Source organism: Patiria miniata, unplaced genomic scaffold (genome assembly GCF_015706575.1).
Source record: "Patiria miniata isolate m_02_andy unplaced genomic scaffold, ASM1570657v1 HiC_scaffold_24, whole genome shotgun sequence".
Lineage (NCBI taxonomy): Eukaryota > Metazoa > Echinodermata > Asteroidea > Valvatida > Asterinidae > Patiria > Patiria miniata.
In genome coordinates this window covers 20062338-20085634 of record NW_024037063.1, presented here as the reverse complement: position 1 = coordinate 20085634, position 23297 = coordinate 20062338, and the positions used below count along the sequence as shown (strand labels likewise).

Below are 23297 nucleotides of genomic sequence, written 5' to 3'. Positions count from 1 at the left end.
ACATGCAGATTTTGAAGGGTTGGGTGGTTAGGGTTAATGTTTCCTTAGCAATTTTTAAAAATTACAGACACTTCAATTTTTTATTAAATACAAGTTGCTGGAACTTCCACGCCAGTATATTTCATTTATTGTTTATCAATCAGTTGAAAGATTTTGTCCTTAATTTCATCTTGGGACAATAAAAAGTCATACTTTTCACCAAGTTAAAGGTAATATACAACATTTGCAAGCATCAAAAAACAAAACAACCAAATTATTTTGAAATTCCTTACTTGACTGTAAGTGAATAATAGTCTCAAGCATCCTGTAAAATCATGGCACCTGGTGTGCTGTCATTTTCAAGAAAAGTGGAATTTTTGTAGCAATTTCCAACGATGAGTCGGCCGACCAGCGTTGGAAAAAAACTGACTTTTTTTTCAAATACTGACCCCTACATGTATGTACCGAATTTAGTTAGTCCACATTTTGTTTGCAATCGGTTTAATACACATCCGTGAACGGATGCAAGCCAGCTAGTCTGGTTCCCTGGCCCGACCAGTCCCCAACGCCTATAAATTGCTCTATTTCATCTGAAGTAAGGTCAGGAACCACACGACTAGAACATTTTTTTCTTGGTTTTTCCAGCATACATGTACACAAACACAAAACTTTAAACAGCTCAGTGTAACAATATTTGCTATAAAATATTAATTTCCAAATCCATCCATTTCTGAAAATTACGGCAAAAGTAAATGTTATATATTAACTTTAACCCTAACAGCCTCAGATGTTTTGCTAAGAACCATCCTCAATCCTCCAAAATGTTGCACTTTTGTTCAAATGAAGGATACCCAGCACCTCAATCCTCCAAAATCATCAGACAGTCCTGCCTTAAACAAAATGCATTCATCCTCAATCCTCCAAAACCTCCTCTTCTTCAAACACCATTCATCCTCAATCCTCCAAAATCCTCATGTTTCTCAAACACCATTCATCCTCAATCCGCCAAAATCCTCCAAAACCGCCAGGAGGATTTTGGAGGATTAAGGGTTAGGGTTAAGGATATCACTTTCAGAATTACTTTTACAATAGACTATATTGTACATTGGGGCAGCGTTAATGGGCTGCGATCAAAATTTAAATAAAAAAGAAGCTAAAAAAAAACTTACCTGGGTTAATAAAAAGGTGTGTCCAGGTAGTCCCTGGGCAGTGATCTGAAAAAAAAAACAGATCTGCAAAAGAAAACAAAGGATAGACAACAATTAGCATATTTATGGTAATTATGCATAAAAGTTGCATTGCCTAAAACTGTATTGACTTAAAGCTGCATTCACTTAAAGCTGCATTGACTTATAGGTGTATGGAGTTAAAGACGCATTCAATTATAGATGCATTAGCAATGCTCTTTTTCGAGTTTGATCTTAAAAATGAATTCGTTCTCAATTTGCTTTTTGTTAAGCAATACAAAAGTCATTCACTTTTGAATGAGACGTTGACCGACAAAATTCCGTCCCCACTCAGTTATTGAATTATTTTACTTAACAAATTTCGAGTTACTTGCAGCCCGACAATAATTCTGTTCTCACTGGGTATTCTGGTTCCCACCCCACAACTGAGCTATCGACATTTGCGAGTTAGCCACACCCCTAAGACAACCCCCATGGAGATTTTCACTTGGTATTCTTATTGCCATTTGCGAGTTAGCTACGCCCCTTAGACAACCCTATGGAATTTTTGTACGTAAAGTTTTGTTAGTCTCAGATTTTGCACATTCCGAATCCAATTGTATATTATGTTATTGGACAATATTTAAGAAGCTGCGTTGACGCGATTCCACCGCGACACATTAATCGGTAGTGTGCGGACTAGAAACGTTCTGCTCCTATGGCGGCTTTTTTTGTTCCCAAAATTTAAAAAAAAAATCAGAAGGTTGCAGACATAAAAGAGCTTGGCCATTTTTTTTGTGAACGAGCTATATCAATTTTCCCCTCAGATAAAAATAACTACTTAAATCTTAAAATTAATGTGGCCTGACGTTGCGAACTTAGCAAGTTCTTCTTCAGAGGCTCTGAAGAAGAACTTGCTAAGTTCGCAACGTCAGGCCACATTAATTTTAAGATTTATATATTTCAGGTCCATCCAGTCAGTAAGCAGTTTGCAGCAGTTTTACTTTTTTTCAAAAATAACTACTGACGGGAATTTGTAGTTATTCAAGATTTATCCATCAAGCAATCCTGTAAACATCAATTTTTTTTTACCTAAATCAATCATTTCCAAATACTGGATTTACAACTTCAGTTGTAATGGATATGACAAATGATGAATAGAATCATCCATTAGGGCACGCCCAAGTGCACATGGACAACAACATGTGCACCACTCCAATTCCTTGCTGCACGTTCCACGCACATGTGTCATACGCAAGTGTATTCATGTTGAACATTACTCATTACTGTGATTGGACAAAACACCATTGGCTAGGGCGGGCGGATCTTTCTATTAAATGTTGCGAGGTACATGCAAACTGCATTTCAACACATTTTTGCTCGGATCTTCAGAGCCCATGTGCCATTATACACATGTATGTATCTGTGGCAGGATGCTACCTTACTCAATCCTACAAAATCTTCTGAATCCTGGTAAATTTGAAGGGTCAGAGAGAGTTATGGTTCTTGTGAATAACGTCAAGAAAAAGCATACTTTTCTGTTGTGTTCAAACTTATATCTTTTTTTTGTGATTTAAGAAAAACAGAGAAATCGTCGCGTCAGTGCAACATGGGAGTAACTCCATTCTGCAACAAAGTTGTATCTCGCGCGAATAAGGTCGAATCTCGAAGTCCACTGACTTTGTGTGTACATGTAGCCGGATTATTTAAAGTAAGATACGACCTTTTGCCATTCTGAAACTTGCGTTTCACGAATGGCCCAATTTTAGGAGACACGACCTTACACGGACACGATGAAATGCACATTTCATTTCGCTGATGGATACCATTTCAGACAGTTTTCAATTTTTCACACTCACAGAATTTGGAGGTTTCCATCTTTTTACTTGGTACTTCCATTGTGCGTAAGATATTGAAGCTGTACATAGAAGTAATACTGCAGTGAGCAGAGCCATGACGATGTTTAGAGCTCTCATCAACACGAGTGCATTGCATGTGCTCAACCTTGCCGAGTAAATTAAGTAATTAACTTAAAACAAATGAGAACAAAAACCAGTCGGACATGATAATGACACATTGTCATTTACTTTATTGCCATGACCAAGGATTACAATTAACACCACAGAGATACACACATTATATTATAGTCATAAGTAAACAAAAGGCATAATGTCCTTCATGAATATATTTAGGACAAAGCTTTGAAAGCTGTTGGAACGAGTGCAGAAGTAAGTGCACAGATGCCGGATAATCAGTATGACATCCATGATAATATGATAAAATTCCTGAAGATTAAACTGAATGTCTGCAAGAATTTGGGGGAATAAACAAACTCAAGTTCAGTTTTTCATTTTCATCCAGTACATGAACTTCCAAATGCTTCAAAATCTTTGAAAATCCTTTTTGAAACATCTCCACTTCCTTTTCAGATTGCAAGCGTTTTTTAAGAGGTAAGGACATTCGTATGCCTTCTCCCAATTGAGTGCCAACTTCACAACTGAAGACTACATGTACCATTCTTCACGCATGAAAAACAAACAGATTATTTAATCGGATATATAAATGGCAACCGTCTTTGAAGCATGCTACTAAATCCATCAAAATGAATAGCGCACTCAGACAATACCAATGTTGACAAGATTTGATTTTGAAGATTCAGGGTCATGACGGTGGATTTACACCCACAAAAATATATAAACACCAAAGAAGTCGCACCTCTTTTTCCTAAAAAAAATACTTTAGGCAGATACTGATTCAAAATTGATGGCGCTTCAATTGGGAAAGATTTCCATATACGAAGTTCACTAATTTTCCTCTGTATTGACTAACAAGCCCCCAGATAGCAATTTCATGTCATCAAAGTCAATTTGAGCAGTGAGAAAATACAAGCATTTTCTTAGAAAACACTTAGAATTTTTCAGTCCAATCTCATAGGGTTTGTACACAGGGTGTTGAGTGAACTTCGTATATGGAAATCTTTCCCTTCAATTGTCAGCAATTCTTTTCTTCCTGTTCAATGATGTGTCAAAAGCGCGCACATATTTTGAAAAATTATGTCAATAAATCATCCTTTTTTTCCCTTCAATTCTTCATATATTGTAAGAAGTTCTGTCCACAAAGAGACACAAACCACATGCATTTGTAGCAAGTGTACAAATTTGTTAAACAACTTGTAAACTAGTACTGAACACGATATTTTCATCATTTCAAGGAAGTGGGTCGTGGTCTTGTTCACCACAATCATTGATAATTGCACAATGCCTTGCATAGACAGATAAGATGAAAAGCCTTTTCATTTTAAGGAACACATTTAAAACCTGTTTTCAAATTTACAAATCAAAAAAGAACGGGCATAACCAGAAAACAGGTAGGAAATATGGATATTGTTTACTCATTGTTTTACATGAGAATCGTGAATCACAGACGACAACTACAAATTCGGGGACAAACACGCATGACATGACATTGACAAGAAATTCAGCTCAAAAATCATTTCACAACACAATAATTTATTGAAAGAAACAATAAACTGGACATTTATTACTTCAAAAAACATTTCTGTAAATAGTTAATTAAATACAAATGATGACTTAAGGGCTAAATCAACATGGAAACACAAAGCGATCCGTACACAAGAGAAGCTGCGAGAAATCCAAAATGGCTTCCGCATTCACGACTAACCGGCCCCGCACAGCAACCGTAATATCGCCGAGATATCCTCCAAAATTTCCCAACAGTGCCGACTCGCCACACCTCACTTGAAGAGCTGGGCACACTGAAATATTTGTGTAGCTTATAATTGAATTTGTATCATTTTGCACGGACCTAAAATACGGTAATCGTGCGTTAGCAGTCAAGACCCAATCGTCAACAACACAGCGAGCGAGGATTTTTCCCGTACCAAGGCACCGCCTAAAACCGCTTATCGGTGCACCCGATGCCGGGCAACTGGCCGAATTCCTCGCCCTTTTCAACCTCAAACTGCCCCTCGGGTGCCAAATTTTGGACTCATAAGGACCAGTACTTACCCCCTAAATTGTGGTGTTCGCTCTCAGATACCTCCTTTTGTCGAATTCCGTCCAGAATCGGTCTTTATTAGAAGATTCACCCGTCGAGCAATATTTTTTTTACTATTTCCAGTAATGGCCGTAACATTCAGGGTGCGGTGCCCATTCCAATTTGACAAGGAAACCCGTTTGCTAGCCTGGTACTATACATACATCACTCACTGAACTGTAACCTCAACTCGGTGCTTTTGCATAGGTTGGATAGGCTGTCGGGTACCTGCGAGTTACGTCAGACTACCAGGGAGGGGAGGTCGTAGTAGTTTATGATAATGTTTTTGTTTTAATTTTTTTGGTTATTGAAGTTCCTCAAACTGCACATTATTGATTACAAGTTGCTACTTATATCTTTTGCCGAAGTAGCCAGCATAAATGAAAACACGCGTGTACAAAGTACATTTTCTTCAACCCACTCGAGTTTTTTTTCGTTAATGATGGAATGGTTCAAGAAATCAAGTTTATTCGTTCCTCCATGGTCATGCGCATGCATGACAGGCCCTGTATTTTCTTTAAAAGTCTTTAATAAAATGACTTTTTTTAAAATGAGTGATTTCGGAATATCCTCTTTTAAACATGATGGCTTTCTTGGTTGGCAATTCACTAAACAAACCTTATGAATATGTATCGTTATCAATGGCAGATGGTTGAATTGCAAGTATGGGCGGGGCCCGAACGAAGACACACGCCCAGAGGGCCCGCCTGGATGGACATCGATGGACCAATGACAAATGAGTACACATGCCTGTGACTAGTACGGTCTTTTGCTCATTATAATAATGGGCGGGAAAATAGGCGGGACCTAGCGCAGTCCACTTAAAGACGTCTCTTTTATATGTTTCTTTTACTTTTCCCACAAATAGTATTTTTGATCAAAAATGGAAAAAAAGCGCCCTCTTGTGGTGGCCACAGTGCAACCAAATGACGTCATATATTAATTAGCCCTACAACTAGTACAAGTCGACCAATGTTTTGTTAAAAATTTAAGAAACAGCCGTAGAATAAAATAAATTATGGCTGAGGGTGGTGACAATAATGTGCCCCCCCCCCCGGTCCTTAGAAGACCCAAAACGTGTGGTCCTAGTGTTAAAACAGAATGGTCTCAGACATTTAATGATGTTGGGGGGGACACACGATTTTGAAACGACAAATTAAATTGAAACAACTGCATTCACACCGTGGGCTGTGCTTACCTGATTTGTATGCACGCCCCTCCCCTAAATGAGACTTCTTAAGATGCCCCGCCCTCGCCCGACCTGAAATTAAGGCATACACGTACGCAAGTTATTTATTTTTCGAGGTTTTTTTAATGGTCTTGTCGTTAGTATAATTTTTTGACGTTGGTGTTTGCATTGGTGTAAAAAAACAACTGCTGTCTATAATAATTATTATCTTGCATAATTATAAACATAATATTTCCCAGACATATTTCATCGATAGTAAGCTGGCTTTCTACGGACTGTGCTCACTCCGTGGACTTCGTTCGTAACTGATAGCGCTGACGCGTTGCGTGATACGAAGGGCCAGGGCCAGATATTCCAATACGGTTGCGTTATAACCAGACATCGTCCTCGCATAATAAGACACTGCCTCTCTGCTACACACAGCATGCAATAGGCTGGGTCAACGTGATTATCATCAATTGCCGCATGTACAATGTACATACATATACATGTACATGCACACATTGCCAAGTGCATGCTCATCTATATTATCTCTATACCCGCGCGTCTATTTTTAGCGCAGGCATATTTTTAGCCCGCCCGTTGAATTTACACAAGACCCGCGCCTAGCCTTTCTCGCTGCACGGCGATATAGGAGGAGACAAAAATAGACTGGGGATGATCTATTTTTAGACCATCGCAAGACAGCGGCGGATATTGGGTGTGGACATCTTTGGATGCGCATTATCAGTTCAGGGGGTTTTTTTGCGTCAAGCGTTGGTAATTTTTTGGTCGCTCATAATTCATAATTCTCATTTTATTTTTCCATGAGGATTATATCTACTATCTAATGAGATGATTTTTCTTTCGAAGAATATTTATTTCAAATGGTGTAGTCATAATGCAAGCGCAATATGCAGTGTATAGAACATGTAGGCATGCGGTTGAATTTACCAAATGAGAGATTGTTGTAAATTTTGTTGAAAAAAAAATACGAGTGTTCTAAGTAATTTTATATTCGATTTTCACTGCAGTAAAATTACCTTGATAGTTGGTCCCCTACCGAAGGCCGTGAAGTCAATCGTCTCTTGTTCAAGGTTTTTGTATCAGGGCTCAGGGCTACCGAAGATAATGATGTGAATTATATATTGGGTGTCGTCATTTAGTGACGTCATGTCGCTGTCAAATCCTCGTTTCTTTCGGGCCAGTCAGGACTTTTCACTCATGACATCATTCGACCATGACAATTCTCGTATTTCTAATTATCCAAGTCATTGTCATAAACCCACATCAGCATCATAATCACCATCATGACAATCACCCTTAATTCATCACCACCTTCACCTATAGTCCTCACATTCACATTAATCATCAACTCCACAATCATCACCACCTACACCACCACCTCCACCTTCGCCATCACCCCACATCGCCACCTTAACCATAGTCGCCACCTTCACCTACATCCCACCTTCACCTTATAATCATCACATTCACCTTCATCACCTCCTTCGCCTTCGTAACCCCTTCACACTCATCGCCACCTTCACCTTAATCGTCAACTTCACCTTCATCAGCACCTTCACACCACCTTAACCTAAATCACCACCTTCACATACATCCACGCCTTCACCTTAATTATCACCTTCATTTTCATCACCACTCTCACCTTCGTCACCACCTTCACCTTCGTCACCACCCTCACCTACATCCCCACCTTCACCTTAATCGTCAACTTCACCTTCATCAGCACCTTCACCTTCGTCATCACCTTGACCTACACACCACCTTAACCTAAATCACCACCTTCACATACATCCCCGCCTTCACCTTAATCACCTTTATTTTCATCACCACTCTCACCTTCATCACCACCTTCACCTTCGTCACCACCCTCACCTACTTCCCCACCTTCACCTTAATCATCACCTTCATTTTCATTGCCGCCTTCGCCTTCATTTCCCCTTCGTGACCACCTTCACCTACGTCCCCACCTTCACGTTGATCATCCCTTCACCTATAGTCACCACGTCACCTTAACTATAGTCTCCACCTTCACCTTGACCCCTTCACCTTCATCATCACCTAATAACCTTCATCACCTCTACCTGCATCACCACCTGGTACACTCATCATCTTCATCAGTACCATCACCTTCATCAACAAACCTAACCAGAAAGATAGCGCGTCATCAAAAACAATCCAGGCATCATCAGCAGATGCAGAATCACAATTGTTGTCGATGTCACGACTTTCATCACCATTATCTTGATTAACCCGCGTACACGTCTCTTTCGTACCTTTAGTTTTGCCTCTTTTGGGGACGAGGCTGTAGCTTGGTTTGTAAGAATTAATGATACAGAGAAGGTTAATTATAAAATAGTCAGGTTGCTTAGATCCAATTTTTGACAAGATCGTGACTGACTGGTCCAAAGCTCCAAATTGGCGGATAGATTCGTCCAACGCTAGAGAAGATATTTAGAAGGGGTGGCACCCAGTGGCGTCGCCAAGGGGGGGGGGGGGGGGGGCAGGGGGGGCACGTGCCCCCCCCCCCCCCTGGAAAACCTAGTGCCCCCCCCCCGAGTGCCCCCCCCCCCATCTGAGATTTGGGTTGGTAAAAAAATATACATATATTTTGTTATATTCAACTCCCATCATCTGATTTGTTTTTTCATAAGGACAAAGAAGCACAGTAATTCGTATTTTCTTCAAATGAGCTGCAAATGTGGCACCATTTTGCATCTAGCCCATCCTCCGTATGCGAAAATTTTCCAAAGGGGACCCCTCCCCCAGGACGGCGATCCGTATCCACCTAAGTGCCCCCCCCCCCATCAAATGCTGGTGCCCCCCCTGTGCCCCCCCCAGACTGAAAAGTCTGGTGACGCCACTGGTGGCACCTGTGGGGTTTTTTTTTGGGGGGGGGGGTGGCAGGAAGGTGCCTAATTTGCATAAATCCTGAATCCAAATCTTAATAGTTGTAGGGTAAATGTGCCAGTAAGTATATGACTGTGAATTTACTGAGGTTTGGCAAGACTACCTTATGATATCTGGGGAAAAGAATCCCATAAATATACTTTTCAAAAATGTTTTTGAAAATGTACCAAAACCCCAATAATATCCGGTACGGCGGCCATTTTCGTTTTATGCAAATAAGGTACCTTTCTAAAACAATTTTCAGGTGTCGCCCCTAGTTTTGACCAGTCTTAGGACCAGTCGGTCTCGATTCAACACAAAAGATTAAAGTTGGTGTATATGTGCTTTTTGGGTGTGGCACCTTGAAAAATAGTTTTTCAAATTGAATTGACAATTTTGAAGCATTACATTAGTTATGAGCTTTCCAATGAGATATCGCACGGAAAATTAAGCCCAAGACAAGTTATCAATTAATTAATTTCAACTTTTGAATCAAGAGCGGGACGCTCCTAATTCGTTCTGAATAGTGTGCGCAATTTCTGAACTGGGGTGCGCCATTTAAAAACACAAACTGGATGCCTGCAAACATAAACAAGCAAATCTATTTGTTGCAGGACATTATATTTCTTTAAATTTCGTTCGGAAAAGAAAATCGAAATTATATACCAACTTTAAGACACCCGCCTAAAAAGACGGTACACGCATATCATGCTTTTACCGTGTTTGGTGGTCCACCTCGAAAAGTAGATTTTTTTTCAACGACTATTTTTCTATAGAAATAGAAGAGTTATTCACTTTTGAATGAGACTTCGAACGCGAAAAAAAATCCACCGACGTTTAGGTAATTAATAATAACTTCCCAAAATTCGAATTATTGGCTGCCATGCAGACAGTAAAGTCTTTCGGTTCTCGTAGGGTGGGTTCATATTTGCGTAAAGTGAAAGCCCTTTTTTGGCAGACGGTTGCACTTCCAAAAGTAGTTCTTGTTTTCATAAAGCTTCAAGTCTACAGCAATTGAACGTACCTTGCGATACGTCAGACGATTAGACGATTCCATGACAGGAAGGGGGTGTAAACAGTTCAGAAAAGTGCATTTTGATGAGCTTGACGAGCAGTTTAAGATCCAATCAATGCCAAGCTCGGCACGAGAGGATACAAAAGTTTAAGGACACGGAGTACGACAGAAGAGACAATGAACGAGAATACTTTCGCACTGAAATTGCCAGTACATTTGGGGTGTGCAGCTATATAACAGCATTGCGATAGTTTATCAATAGAAAACAGTTCATTGCGGGTCCCCTCCATCCCTGCTTTATATTTCCTAACACCACAAAAATTAGCTATTTTGGCATGGTTTTGTATAATAATAATTATTGTACCTATCATGGATGGAAATAAAGTCAAGTAAGTCAACTTGGAAAAAGTTTCACTGACAATTCTGTTCGTTGCAAGGAAACGGTTACGAGTGTAACTTTGGTATGAATTTCTGTTGTTACTTTTTAAAGCCCAACTTGACCTGCTGGCTCCAAGATCACAGTAAAAATCAAATCAAATCAAGGAAATTCCGGGCGACATCAGTTTCGAAAGCACCCCCCTACTCCCACCGCCCGTACCCCGCAGCTGAACATGATAGGAAAAGTTCAGAAAATGAGGTCCCAAAGAAATAAACATGGTTTACGTTACGTAGTCAACAGCCCAAGACTGAGAAGGGGCCAAAAAGTGCTTAAAATATTAGGTTGTTCGACAGGGGTTTACCCCCGGCGGCATTCTCAAGCGTCAATTCTTAGTTGATTTTCTTTATTTCTAATCTGAGTAATTAGTTCGTACTTTCAGCAGTATTTTTTGACAACGTACATTCAACCCCCACTTTTTTTTTTTATTGTGGGGATAGCTGAGTTAGTTAGTGGAGCTAGTAAAATTAAGGCGGTGATTAAAAAAATGATGAAAACAAAACGAGGGGGAAAAAAGGCGAGATCTCTTGTGGAAGTGAGTTTCCACTCTTTACGAAAAGAGTTGCTGTTCAATCAACGGCAATCGGGTTTTTTTTGCTGGTGAAGGTTTATAGCGCCCTCTCTTGTTAGACACACGGCGCATTGATGATTGTGTTTATTTTGTGCACCTGCTGATCTGACGTTGGCTTTAGTTTAACATTTTACTTTTGAAAGCTACGGCGTATTCAGGAAATCTTTTGATGGTTCGTACAGCTTACCCTAATCGTTCGTATTGACTGTCGCCACTGAAGCGGCAAATAGTCGTTTGAGAAGGCTGTTTTAGGGCCTTAAGAACTGTACCGTGCAGTTAGTGGTGAGGGGGGGGGGGGGGGGGGGGGGGGCGTGTCGGAGAAAAAAAAGGGGGATTTATTATAATGAGTTAAATCGAATGTGTTTTATAAATAACTTAAATACCTGTGCAGTGGGATGGGAGGATTGTTGTTGTTGTTGGGGGGGGGGGGGGGGGGGGCGTCCTACCCCGTAAAATACAAGTAGGCCTACACAGTCAGTACACAGTGTACACGCACATGGTATTTGGGGGGGGGGGTGTCAACCCCATTTTTCCAAGTTTTATCTATCTCAGTATCTGTTGTCGGGGTTACATAATCAAAGAAACTTTGTTCTGAACTTGTTTCAGCATGCAAGATGACTTCCGTACGAGTAAGGAGCAGACGCGTGCTTCTCAGGGACAACGCAACCATAGGACCCGCTGTTGTGGAGATCACTAATGGCAAGATTACAAGAATAATGGAAGGGAAAGGTTACAATGGTCACTGGGATGCACAAAAGGTATGTGCCTGTGTCCATAGGCAATCCACTTTACCACAATTAATTTTTCTTCATTGTGGCCGGAGACACGAAGTTAGTGTATTTTTTAACCATGATACATGCAATTTTAATGCCTCATGTGTCCTTAGGTAATCCACTTTACCACAATAATTTTTTCTTCCTTCTTGGATACACACCTTGGTAAGTATATTTTCAACCATGGTACGTGCAACTTTAATGCCTGTGTCCTTACGCAATCCACTTTACTGCTATTGTGTTTTTCTTCATTCTGGAATACACACAAGTTAATTGTATTTTCAAACACAGTACATCAACTTTATTGCTGTGTCCCTAGGCAATCCACTTTAACACAACCGTTTTTCCCTTATTCTGGAATACACACAAGGTGAGTATAATGTCAACCATCATAACCATGGTACATGCAACTTTATTGACTATGTCCATAGGCAATCTGCTTTACCACAATCATTACTTTCATCATTCTGGTATGACGATCGTAAGTATATTTACAACCATGGTACATGCTACTTTAATGCCTGTGTCCTCGGGCACTCCACTTTACTTCAATCGTATTCCTCATTTTCGAATACACACAAGGTGAGTGTAATGTCAACCATCATGACCATGGTACATGCAACTTTAATGACTATGTCCATAGGCAATCTGCTTTACCACAATCATTTTCATCATTCTGGGATACATGATAGTAAGTATATTTTCAATAGTGGTACATGCAACTTTAATGCTGTGTCCTTAAGAAATCCACTTTACTACAATCGTTTTCCTCATTTGGGAATACACACAAGGTGGGTATAATGTCAACCATGGTGATCATGGTATATGCAACTTTAATGACTATGTCCATAGGCAATCTGCTTTACCACAATCATTTTCATCATTCTGGGATACACGATCGTAAGTATATCTACAACCATGGTACGTGCAACTTAAATGCCTGTGTCCTTAGGCAATCAACTTTACTACAATCGTTTTTCCCCTCATTTTGGAATACGCAGAAGGTAAGTATAATGTCAACCATGATGACCATGGTAGGCCCTATATGCAACTTTAATGACAATGTCCATAGGCAATCTGCTTTACCACAATCATTTTCATCATTTTGGGATACACGATCGTAAGTAGGCCTATATTTTCAACTGTGGTACACATATGCCACTTTAATGCTGTGTCCTTAGGCAATCCACTTTACTACAATCCTTTTTCCCTCATTTTGGGATACACACAAGGTAAGTGTATTTTCAAACGTAGTACATGCAACTTTAACATCTTTAACGCCGGTGTCCTTAGGCATTCCACTTTACCATGGTCACTTTTGTTTGCCTTCAACCTTGGCGGATGGTACAAACGCCACACAGAAAGTGTTCATGTACTTGGTTCAGCAATGGAGTATGATTGAAAAAATAAAAAATTCATTGTTTTGTAAAGTTTCCATACAGGAATTAAAAGTTCAGCCGTCAGGGGTAATGGTTATTGTACAAATTTATAAGTTTCTCGTGTCAATTCCCGTAGGATATTGATGCTGGTAGTCACCTTGTCATGCCCGGTATTGTCGACAGTCACGTCCACGTGAACGAACCAGGACGTACGGAATGGGAGGGATATGAAACGGCCACCAAAGCTGCAGCTGCCGGAGGGATAACCACCATCGTGGACATGCCCCTGTAAGCACTGATGATCAACCAATCTCTGGATTTTCTCCTTCAAATTCTGAGTCGGGGAAGTTGGGGGGGGGGGGGCGTGAAAAGAGGGAGATATTTCATTGGCATGACATGATTTAAAATGTTCTGTCTTTCCAGGACGGAATGCCATTACAGGGATGTAAATCTCCAGTTAATGTTGGTACCCATTTGTAAATTAAGAGAGAGGCAAGTTGAGATAAAGTGGCTTGCCCAAGGACACAACATACGACAAGAAGTGGTATGAATATGGACGGATATTTCATTCATGAATAGGGAAAGATGTTTCATTGGCATGAAAAGACAGAGAATATTTCTATCTTCCCAGGAAGGGAAGCCATTACAGGGATGTAAATCTATGTCAGTACCCATTTGTACAGAGAGGCAAGTTGGGGTAAAGTGGCTTGCCCAAGGACGCAACATACAACAAACAGTGGTATGAATATGGACGGATGTATATGAATATGGACGGATGTTTCATTGGCATGAAAAGACTGAGAATATCTCTAACTTCCCAGAATGGGATGCCATTACAAGGACATAACTCTATGTCAGTACCCATTTGTAGAGAGAGGCAAGTTGGGGTAAAGTGGCTTGCCCAAGGACACAACATACGACAAGCAGTGGGTACGAATATGGACAGATGTTTCATTGGCATGAAATGACTGAGAATATCTCTGTCTTCCCAGGATGGGGTGTCATTACAAGGACATAACTCTATGTCAGTACCCATTTGTGGAGAGAGGCAAGTTGGGATAAAGTGGCTTGCCCAAGGACACGACAAGCAGTGGTTACGACTACGGACAGATGTTTCATTGGCATGAAATGACTGAGACTATTTCTATCTTCCAAGGATGGGATGCCATTTCAGGGACATAACTCTAGCATCAGTACCCATTTGTAATTATAGGTAGAGAGAGGCAAGTTGGGGTAAACTGGCTTGCCCAAGGACACAACATACGACAAGCAGTGGGTATGGATATGGACAGATGTTTCATTGCCATGAAATGACTGAGAATGTCTCCATCTCCCAGGATGTGGAGACGTAACTCCCCTGCTAAATTTGTAACTCTGGGGAGAGACAGGCAAATGTGGGTAAAATGGCTAGCCCAAGGACACAGCATACAATAAACATTGGGATTCAAACCCCTGACCCTGTGATCATGAGTCACAAACCCTGACTGCTAGGCAACTCCGTATTCAAACTAACTTACATTAGTTACTGTACTAGCACAGCAAGGGATGTTTTTTTTGGTGTTCTTTTCGCAGAAATTGTATTCCGTCGACCATCACTCTAGATGCCTTCCGGACGAAATTGGACTACGCGGCCAAGATGGCGTACGTTGACGTTGCATTCTGGGGCGGTGTGGTACCGGGAAATCAGGTTCGGTCCAATTTTATAGTTACATCGCGTCTGGGATACAGTTATTTCATTCGAATAACTTCTCAGCGTTATTAACGGAACGTAACACAATGTAATACAATGACGTCTGTACTGCTGCTAATGAGTTAAATGTTGTCCCAAATTTGGACGATGGGTATTGGATATTTTCGCTGGTCCAGAGGGCCAGCCGAGAATCCTCTTTGAGCCTATCTCACTGACTCATTGACTAGCCGTCACTTGTGAGCTGGGCAGTGCTATTGTATAGGATCACCTGTAACGCCAATTTGTGGGCTCAATCAGCCAATTGTGTAAACCAGATGCATGAAAAGACTTCCTTTTTTTCAGCTGGAGTTGAAGCCGATGATTCGTGCCGGGATCTCCGGCTTCAAGTGTTTCCTCATTCACAGCGGGGTGGACGAATTTCCCCACGTGACGGAGGCAGACCTGCACAAAGCCATGAAGGAACTGCAAGGGACAGACAGTGTACTTCTGGTAAGGTGTCATTTCAATAATTTGAACAGTTAAATTACGCGTTTACTCATACGGCAGCGCGTACTGGAAGCTTCGCGTTCCTGTACGTGTACGCGGAAAAGAAATTAACCACTTCGCGTCGGATGACGTGTTAACACGATCTGGCTGTGTCTATACACAGGCACGGCTGACAGGTTAAAACGTCAAGCGTGCCTCGACTCCTTCCGGGTGACGTCTAAACACGCTAATCACCCATTTGTTTTGTACACACACAAAATTAGAGAAGTCTGTGAAGTCAGACCGTGTGATGAACTTGAACTTGGCCACTGCGCATGGCCTGTTGTGGTACAATTTACGCTCCGTGGGTGCACCCCGGAGTGTTGAAAAATATGAGGTTGCGGAAAGAAATATCATACTGTTGAAATGACTCTTGCGAATCAGTATTTGTGGCGCTTTGGCTGTATATCACAAGTTGGCTGCTATATCTTGCCTTTTTTGAAAATCAAAATTTTTGGCAAAAATAATCCCCATGCAAACTGGTTAAGCAGGCATTTCATAAAATCCACATAGCAAACCTTTTTCAGAACGGTGAAAAATACTTTTGTTTAATGAGGTAATCTTCTCAAGCCTATTGATTGTGACAGTAGTTGATTTGACCTCTGATAAGTTTTCATTTTTCTCGTTATGAAGAATGCTAAAATCACTCATTTGGCGTTGCGTACGTCTAGCTAGCAGTTGTATGTGTGTGTTGCTAATGCACGCATATCAGTGACGCAACACGGGTCCTAGGCATACACATTCTTGCAAAAAAACTCTTTTAACTTAATTTTTCTTTTATCCGGAATAAGCTGAAGACAAATTTACCCAGAATACTAGGCCCTCTGTTTTGTGTCGGTAATTTGTTACAGGATTTTGAACCACTTCCCCAAAACCTTCCTGATTTCCATCACAATGAATTGTGAAGGAGTGTTTTTGACTGAAAGTCCACATTTTTTGTTCTAAATTTTCTTTCTGACAGTTTCACGCGGAAGTGGAGACCAATCTTCCTCCGGACGAAAGCGAGACGTCCCCAACTGCCTACGAGACTTTCCTCAAATCCCGTCCGAAAGCCATGGAGAACGAGGCCATCCGATTGGTTGCCAGATTGTGCTTGCAGTATAGGTAAATTACGCTCCTACCAAGCCCCATTGAAGTCAAGTCCATCACAAGTCCAGTCACAAGTAAATCAAAAGGCCATCACAAGTCCATCGCAAGTCCATCACAAGTCCATCACAAGTCCAACACAAATCCATCCCAAGTCCATCCCAAGTCAATCACAAGTCCATCACAAGTCCATCACAAGTCCATCACAAGTCCAGTCATAATTCCTTCACAAATTTTTTTGGGTACCATTTCAGAGTCCCTTGCCACATTGTTCACCTCTCTTCGGCCGAGGCCCTACCCATAATCCTCGACGCCCGTAAGCAGGGCGCTCCCATCACCGTGGAAACCTGCCATCACTACCTCTCATTGGATGCGGAGACCGTGCCGAGTGGAGCAACACAGTTCAAATGCTGCCCACCAATCAGAGAACAAGAAAATCAGGTGAGAATATTAACACCAAAATTTAAGAAAGCAGAATGACGAACGATCAAAACCTTACCCGTTGAAGTTTCAGCTCAGTGGATATTACACTTTTCGAGAATAACAGTGAACAACCATGCACAACCTTTTGATCACGAAACACTATTTTGTCCATAGCACTCTTATTTCCAAAAATCAGTCATTTGACAGATTGTTGGAAATCACCTGCATTTCTTGATTTCTTCTAAATGACAGCAAGCCAGATGGAATAATTTCACGGGGTGTTTAGTACCAGTACGATCTTTAATCCAAGTAAGCTTTTTTGATAATAATTTGGTAAGTTACTTTTGGGATAAATGTAAATGATCTTAACTGCCTTTAAAGGTAGAGTATGTCATTCGTCATTTGTGCATTTTTTTCATTTGAAGCAACAAAAGTGCTCAAAATCTAAAGAAGGGTGCTTAACAACCAACCTGATGAATTTTAGGTGTGTGAATGCTGTACATTCCGAGAGAGCAATATTCTAGGATCTCGGTTTCAATTCAAAAGTTGCCGAGTCATGTTTTGAATTGCGCCCGAAATCAGCGTCCAGAACACGTTCTCATTCAGCCGGTTACAGCTACGCGACGTCATGCACTGAACCGACGAATTATAGCAACTGCGCATGCGTGTACATCATATCAACGTTTGCGCGCACCCATTGACGGCTTCGCCAAATTAAAAATGAACTACTAACGGAAATTTCCAAAAATGTGGCTTTAGACACATCTTTGGAAGAGACCTTCTTTTAGGATAGCTGCAAATCTGTTGTACCTTTAACTAGTTGGTCTCGGTATGAATCAATTTTCTACAGGCCAGGCTTTGGTCGGCTGTGAACAATGGTGACATCGATCTGATCGTGTCCGATCACTCACCATGCACCGCCGACCTCAAGCTGACTCAAGAGGGAGACTTCATGAAAGCGTGGGGCGGAATTTCTTCCCTACAGTTCGGTAAGAGACAGTAACCTTTTGGAGGATTTTGCAGAAGTCAGGGTTCGACTTTAGCAGTAGCCCGCTAGCCAAATGCTAGTCAAAACAGCGGCGGGCTAGTCAAACTATTCCTTAAGTAGCCCGGCTAGCGAGTCAAAAATTATTGGGCTACAGCAAGATGAATGGACAGGAAGAAATAAATCATTAAATTCAGAGAGCAAACCTGTATCAATTTGTGTCTAATTTTATTAACTGTTTAGGGTTAAATTATTAGATGTGTTTATTAAAAACGCTGACAAGATTGCCTCAGTAGAAGGGTCATTTGGGAAATTTTGATTTGAAATTTAGAAGTTGATTTAGACCTTAAAAAAAATTTTTTGTACCCGTGGCCTTAATTTGCAAATTTTCATTATGAATGTAAGAAATTTGCTTGAAAATTCTGTTGTACATATAAGTACTTAATGAAAAAGTCAATTTTCAAATTTTGAATGCTTTTTCTTTTGTGCTGAAAAAAAAAGGATTATCGCTTTTTTGGACGGGGTCACGGAGCCGGGGCATGCATATTCATGAACTGGTCCGCCTGATGTGTGAACGGACAGCCCTATTGGCTGGTCTAGCCGACCGGAAGGGGCAACTCAAAGTGGGCATGGACGGGGACCTGGTGATCTGGGACCCAGAAGCCGAGTTTCAGGTAAAGGCAGAAATATCTGTGTCCTTAGGCAAGACAGTTTGTCGCAATCTGAGACTGATTTTTGTGGATTCTTTGTCTTCAGATTTTGTCCGATTCCCATATTCTATACATCATTGGAAAGCTTATTTAGTGTCCTTTCCAATGAGCCGAAAATCCCAGTTTTTGTGCTGGAGGGTTGCATGTAAGGATCCACGTCAATGAAATACAGTGAAATCTCGAGATGATCAGCCAAACTCTAACTCAAAACAACTGTTAAGTCGACCAAAATATCCATTGCCTTCAGTAGTATAACAATGATATACAACCCTGCTTAACTCACAACTCTGCTTTAGTCGAATTTTGAACCTGTTCTCTTGAGGTTTGACGTATCGAGATTTCACTTTAGTGGCCTAGTTCCTTGGACATATTTTCATGTCCTAGCTTTATTTTTTACCATATTTATTTACTTTCCCTTTTACTGTTGAGTCTCCTTGAAGTCTGATTTCTAACTCTTGTGTGTTCTCATACCTCTGCCCAGGTTACTCGGGACAAGATACAGCATCGCAACAAGCTGACCCCGTACGAGGGCAAAGTCCTGAAGGGCGTGATCCACAAGACTCTTGTGCGGGGTCAGGCGGTGTACGACAGGGGGCAACACTCCCAAGCTCCGTTGGGGAAGCTGCTGTTTCGGGGGCAGCATGCCAGCTCAAACCTGTGAAGGGTCGGTTGTCCCTGAATAAAATAAAATCATAACATAAAACAAGTTATAATAATTACCAGGAATGGGTCATTAGGGAGACTTTCCCATAGACTTGTGCACACATTTTTCAAACTTAAATGTGACCTAACCTGATATTCCCTTGTCCTTTTTCCATGAATTTTGGTATGTTTACTAATTAAACCACGAGCAACAAATATAACCTAATTTTGCGACAGTAAAATTTTGCCTCTGAAGGGGGGCTATGCGATTAGGGAGACAGTTATGTGTCTCCCTAATAACCGGTGTCTCCCTATTATCGAAGAAATTACGATAACGTGTCTCCCTAATGGTACATTGTACATTTAGTTATATAATCTATATATCTACTAAGTTTCTTTGCTCCTACCCCCTGCCCTGCAAACAGGGCTCTGGGAAGGGCTGATGAGCTTCACAGAATCTTGAGAAGGAAGTACGCATGGCATTCTGGGTAGCTTTTCATGACCTTCACATGCATCGCATGCAGCTAGCACGCGCTGTGTGCTGCGTGCTACGTCACAGGTCACGCAAAATCTATCCAATGAGCCCTCAAAGAGATCAGCCCTTCCCAGCGTCCTGTTTGCAGGGCGGGGTCCAAGGAACAAAATTACAAACCAAAATGTCATCACAAAATAAAAAAAAAAAATAATCGTAACATTTAACAAGGTATAGTCTATATACCTAGTAAGTTTATAGTAAAAATGTTGTCTCAAAATGAAACGAAATCATAACATAGGCCTTCATGTCATGGTCTAGATACCTATCAAGTTTCAAGTCAATCGGACTTGCATATTCTAGATCTAGGACTTTGAAAAATGAATCTTTAAGCTGTTGTGTGCTATATGATAGATCATCAAGATGCAGTCGCCGATCATCTTTAAGAGCTGTGTCTCCAAGTGCCTCCATTTAAAATCATGTAGAAAGTCTATGGGATAAAAGAATTGTTAAAATATAGGCTTTTCCGAAAATATGTGGAAAAGCCGAATAATAATATATACGTAATTGTGCCTTCCAGCTTGGTTTTCTACTCTGATTAAAATATTTCTAAAAATTAAAAAATATAAAAACTTGGCAAATTTTACTCACCATAAATACTCGCCTTGTTCCCAGTGTCCAGTTTTCATCCTCGCTATCGTCAGTAGCTACGAGTATTGGCTTCCCATTTTATTTGTTGAAAACGAATAACCAATGAATTTAAAATGCGCACTTGGTGGTTTGAAATTTCAACTTGTAGTACATACTAAAACAAAGTCATGCATATTGGCTCATATAAATTGTCATGTAGCTTCTTTTAGTGTAGTCGTCATGGTGTGGTAAGATGCTTCTGGTATGATTGTAAGCTTGCAGTTCTGAAAAAAAAAAATCTTTTAAGCCCTAGACACACATTCACGGTTTGGAGCTACGGATATCCATGGTTTAAAATTCGTGATAAGCCGTCGGAGAACCGTATTCATAGTACATCCGTGGTTATCCCTCATCTTCCTTGGGTATTCGTGAAGGGGCTATGGAAGTTTGAAACTGTTCATAACTTCCATGGTGAATCGTCATGAAAATCAATCTGTAGTGCAACCGTGGGACATCCATAGGACAACTCATAATTCGTAGTGTTATTCGTGGCTATTCGTACATATTCATCGAGATTCGTAGCTCATTCGTGGTAGAAATACTACGGATATTCCCAGATTCACTAGGGTTCTGCTAAGGTTGTATTATGAATATACCATTGGAGAACCTTGGTCATCCGTGGCCCAATCGCAGACAACCTTTACGTTAACGTCATTATTCTTTAGTAATACCATTGATATTCTCTAACAATCCATCGATATTCTTGACAAACCGTGGTGTATTCATAGAGAAACCGTATGACAGTTGAGGCTTTCTGTCCTGAAACCATGATGCATTCTTAGAAAGTTGATTTCTCCACGAATCTCGACGGTTCATCGTGATCGATTGATTCTTGGTAAACCGTGGATATTCGTAGCTCCAACCGTGAATGTGTGACTGGGGCTTTACACATCCTGCAATTCAATGGATTCTAGAAGTTTCCCTTAGGCACATTCCGCTATTCAATGGATTCTAGAAATTGCCTCAAGGCCAATTCATACTACACGTGAACGTGATTATGAATCAAAAGTGACGTCATTTGCATGAAACATTTGCTACAAAATTCGCCATAATTGAAATGTGTTCAACATTTGTGAATTCGCAGCTTGAACATCGGCCATGTCACAAATTGCCCTAAGCGTTAACTTATGCACATAGTACGAACTTAGGAAAGAATGTAACCTGAAAGCAACCTGACGCTACTTCAGTGGTTGTGTACAAAGTCTATGGAGAGTCGAGAAAATTTTGGACAAATTTGGACATGTTTTCCAGTCCCAGATTCATGTCTCATCATCATTTTTGCAATGACTGACCTTCATTGAAATATTTTAAATAAAAAAGCGTCGTCAGGTTGCAACATTCTTTACGGAACTTACTTAGGTCTAGTACCCAAGACACCATATCCAGAACTAAGCACTCACGTGTCATTGTAAAGTAGTCAGATCCTACCTCAGCACACTTGTAACACGTCACCGCAACAAATACTCATTCGGTAATATTTAGGCTTTGCATGGTGGAGATACTAATGAATGAATGGTTTGCGGAAACACCATGTGCGAATAATTTCTCAACTAAGAGAATGGTTCTGAAAAGAACCAGAGGTATAAACTCGACGTTTTGGTCAGTATGCTCTGACCGTCTTCAGGAGAGTGCCTAAACTCTAAGAAAGTAATCACTTAAGTACCAAATGTGAAATCGATGAAGTGTGAAGTTGCATCCTGTGTGGACGTAAGCTTGGGGCACAGTCTCAGTAGAGGAAGACCAAGGGTATAGTCATTCAATGAACAAAGGACAACATTATAGTTTGCTTTGAAACATTCCCTTTAATTTGAATAATATTAATTTATCTATTAGTAGGAAATAACACGGGAAAATAACTATTTTTCTAATTTAAATAAATTTAACAGTCCTTTTGCCAGTACAAGGCATTTCAAATTTAAACAATTCTAAATTCAGTATTTTTCTTAGTTTCGGATTTTTGTGTGCTTCACAATTTTACAGTGTAGTACTGTCACTGTACTAAGTTTAACATAAGCTATTCTAATTACAAAGTATTAAGTTAAAGATAAACAAGTTTATGAATTTTAAACAAGTAAAACGTGAAATAGTAATTTAATAGGGTCAGTATGGTTTCATTAATATGTATTTCTCCAAATGTTTGATTTCAACTTTTTTTCATGTGAATTCGAATAAAGACAAGCTTTCAAATTTTCTTTTTACCATCTGAAATGTATTAAAATCCTTGAGTTTTATTCATTTTATTTTTGGAGTTTTAGGAAAGGCGTGGACGTAGGAAAATATCTTGGGTGTAGTTGAGAAACTTATGTAGCGGACTTTTCATAGAAACCCTTGCTAGTACATGTACATCAAAATTTACTGGCACAGAAATTTATATCCAAAATTTGATCTATCTTGAAAATATGCTTTGATTTGTCTCATTTAAAACATCTACAAAATAGCGTTCCTCCATAAACCAATGTGAACTACAGTGGAACACCGCTGTAACGAACATTGCGGGATCCATAGAAAATGTTCGTAATAATGATTGTTCGGTATAGCGATTTTAAGCTGCCGGTGCTCGGTACTCGCGTTTCAATAAATGGCACCCTTCATAACTTCACCCTGCATGCCCTGGTAGT

General features: G+C 40.4%; 2 protein-coding genes across 2 annotated transcripts in view; one reads left to right on the top strand and one right to left on the bottom strand.

The window, feature by feature from the left end:
- Positions 1-5373, bottom strand: part of LOC119732167 (guanine nucleotide-binding protein subunit beta-1) — a 32589-nt gene extending 27216 nt beyond the window's left edge. Inside the window, exons 1-2 of the mRNA XM_038205581.1 lie at positions 5174-5373; positions 1149-1211 (exon numbers count right to left, since the gene is read on the bottom strand). The gene's annotated coding sequence lies outside the window, so the exon portion shown is untranslated. The remainder of the gene's footprint in view (positions 1-1148; positions 1212-5173) is intronic.
- Positions 5374-11370: 5997 nt separating this feature from the next.
- Positions 11371-19835, top strand: LOC119732620 (allantoinase, mitochondrial-like). Its single transcript, XM_038206203.1, has 10 exons — positions 11371-11476; positions 11911-12062; positions 13593-13744; positions 15029-15143; positions 15489-15635; positions 16633-16775; positions 17012-17198; positions 18031-18169; positions 18667-18839; positions 19357-19835. Exons 2-10 carry the CDS (start codon positions 11919-11921, stop codon positions 19534-19536), a joined length of 1380 nt encoding a protein of 459 aa, XP_038062131.1. The 5' UTR covers positions 11371-11476; positions 11911-11918; the 3' UTR covers positions 19537-19835.
- Positions 19836-23297: the final 3462 nt, after the last annotated feature.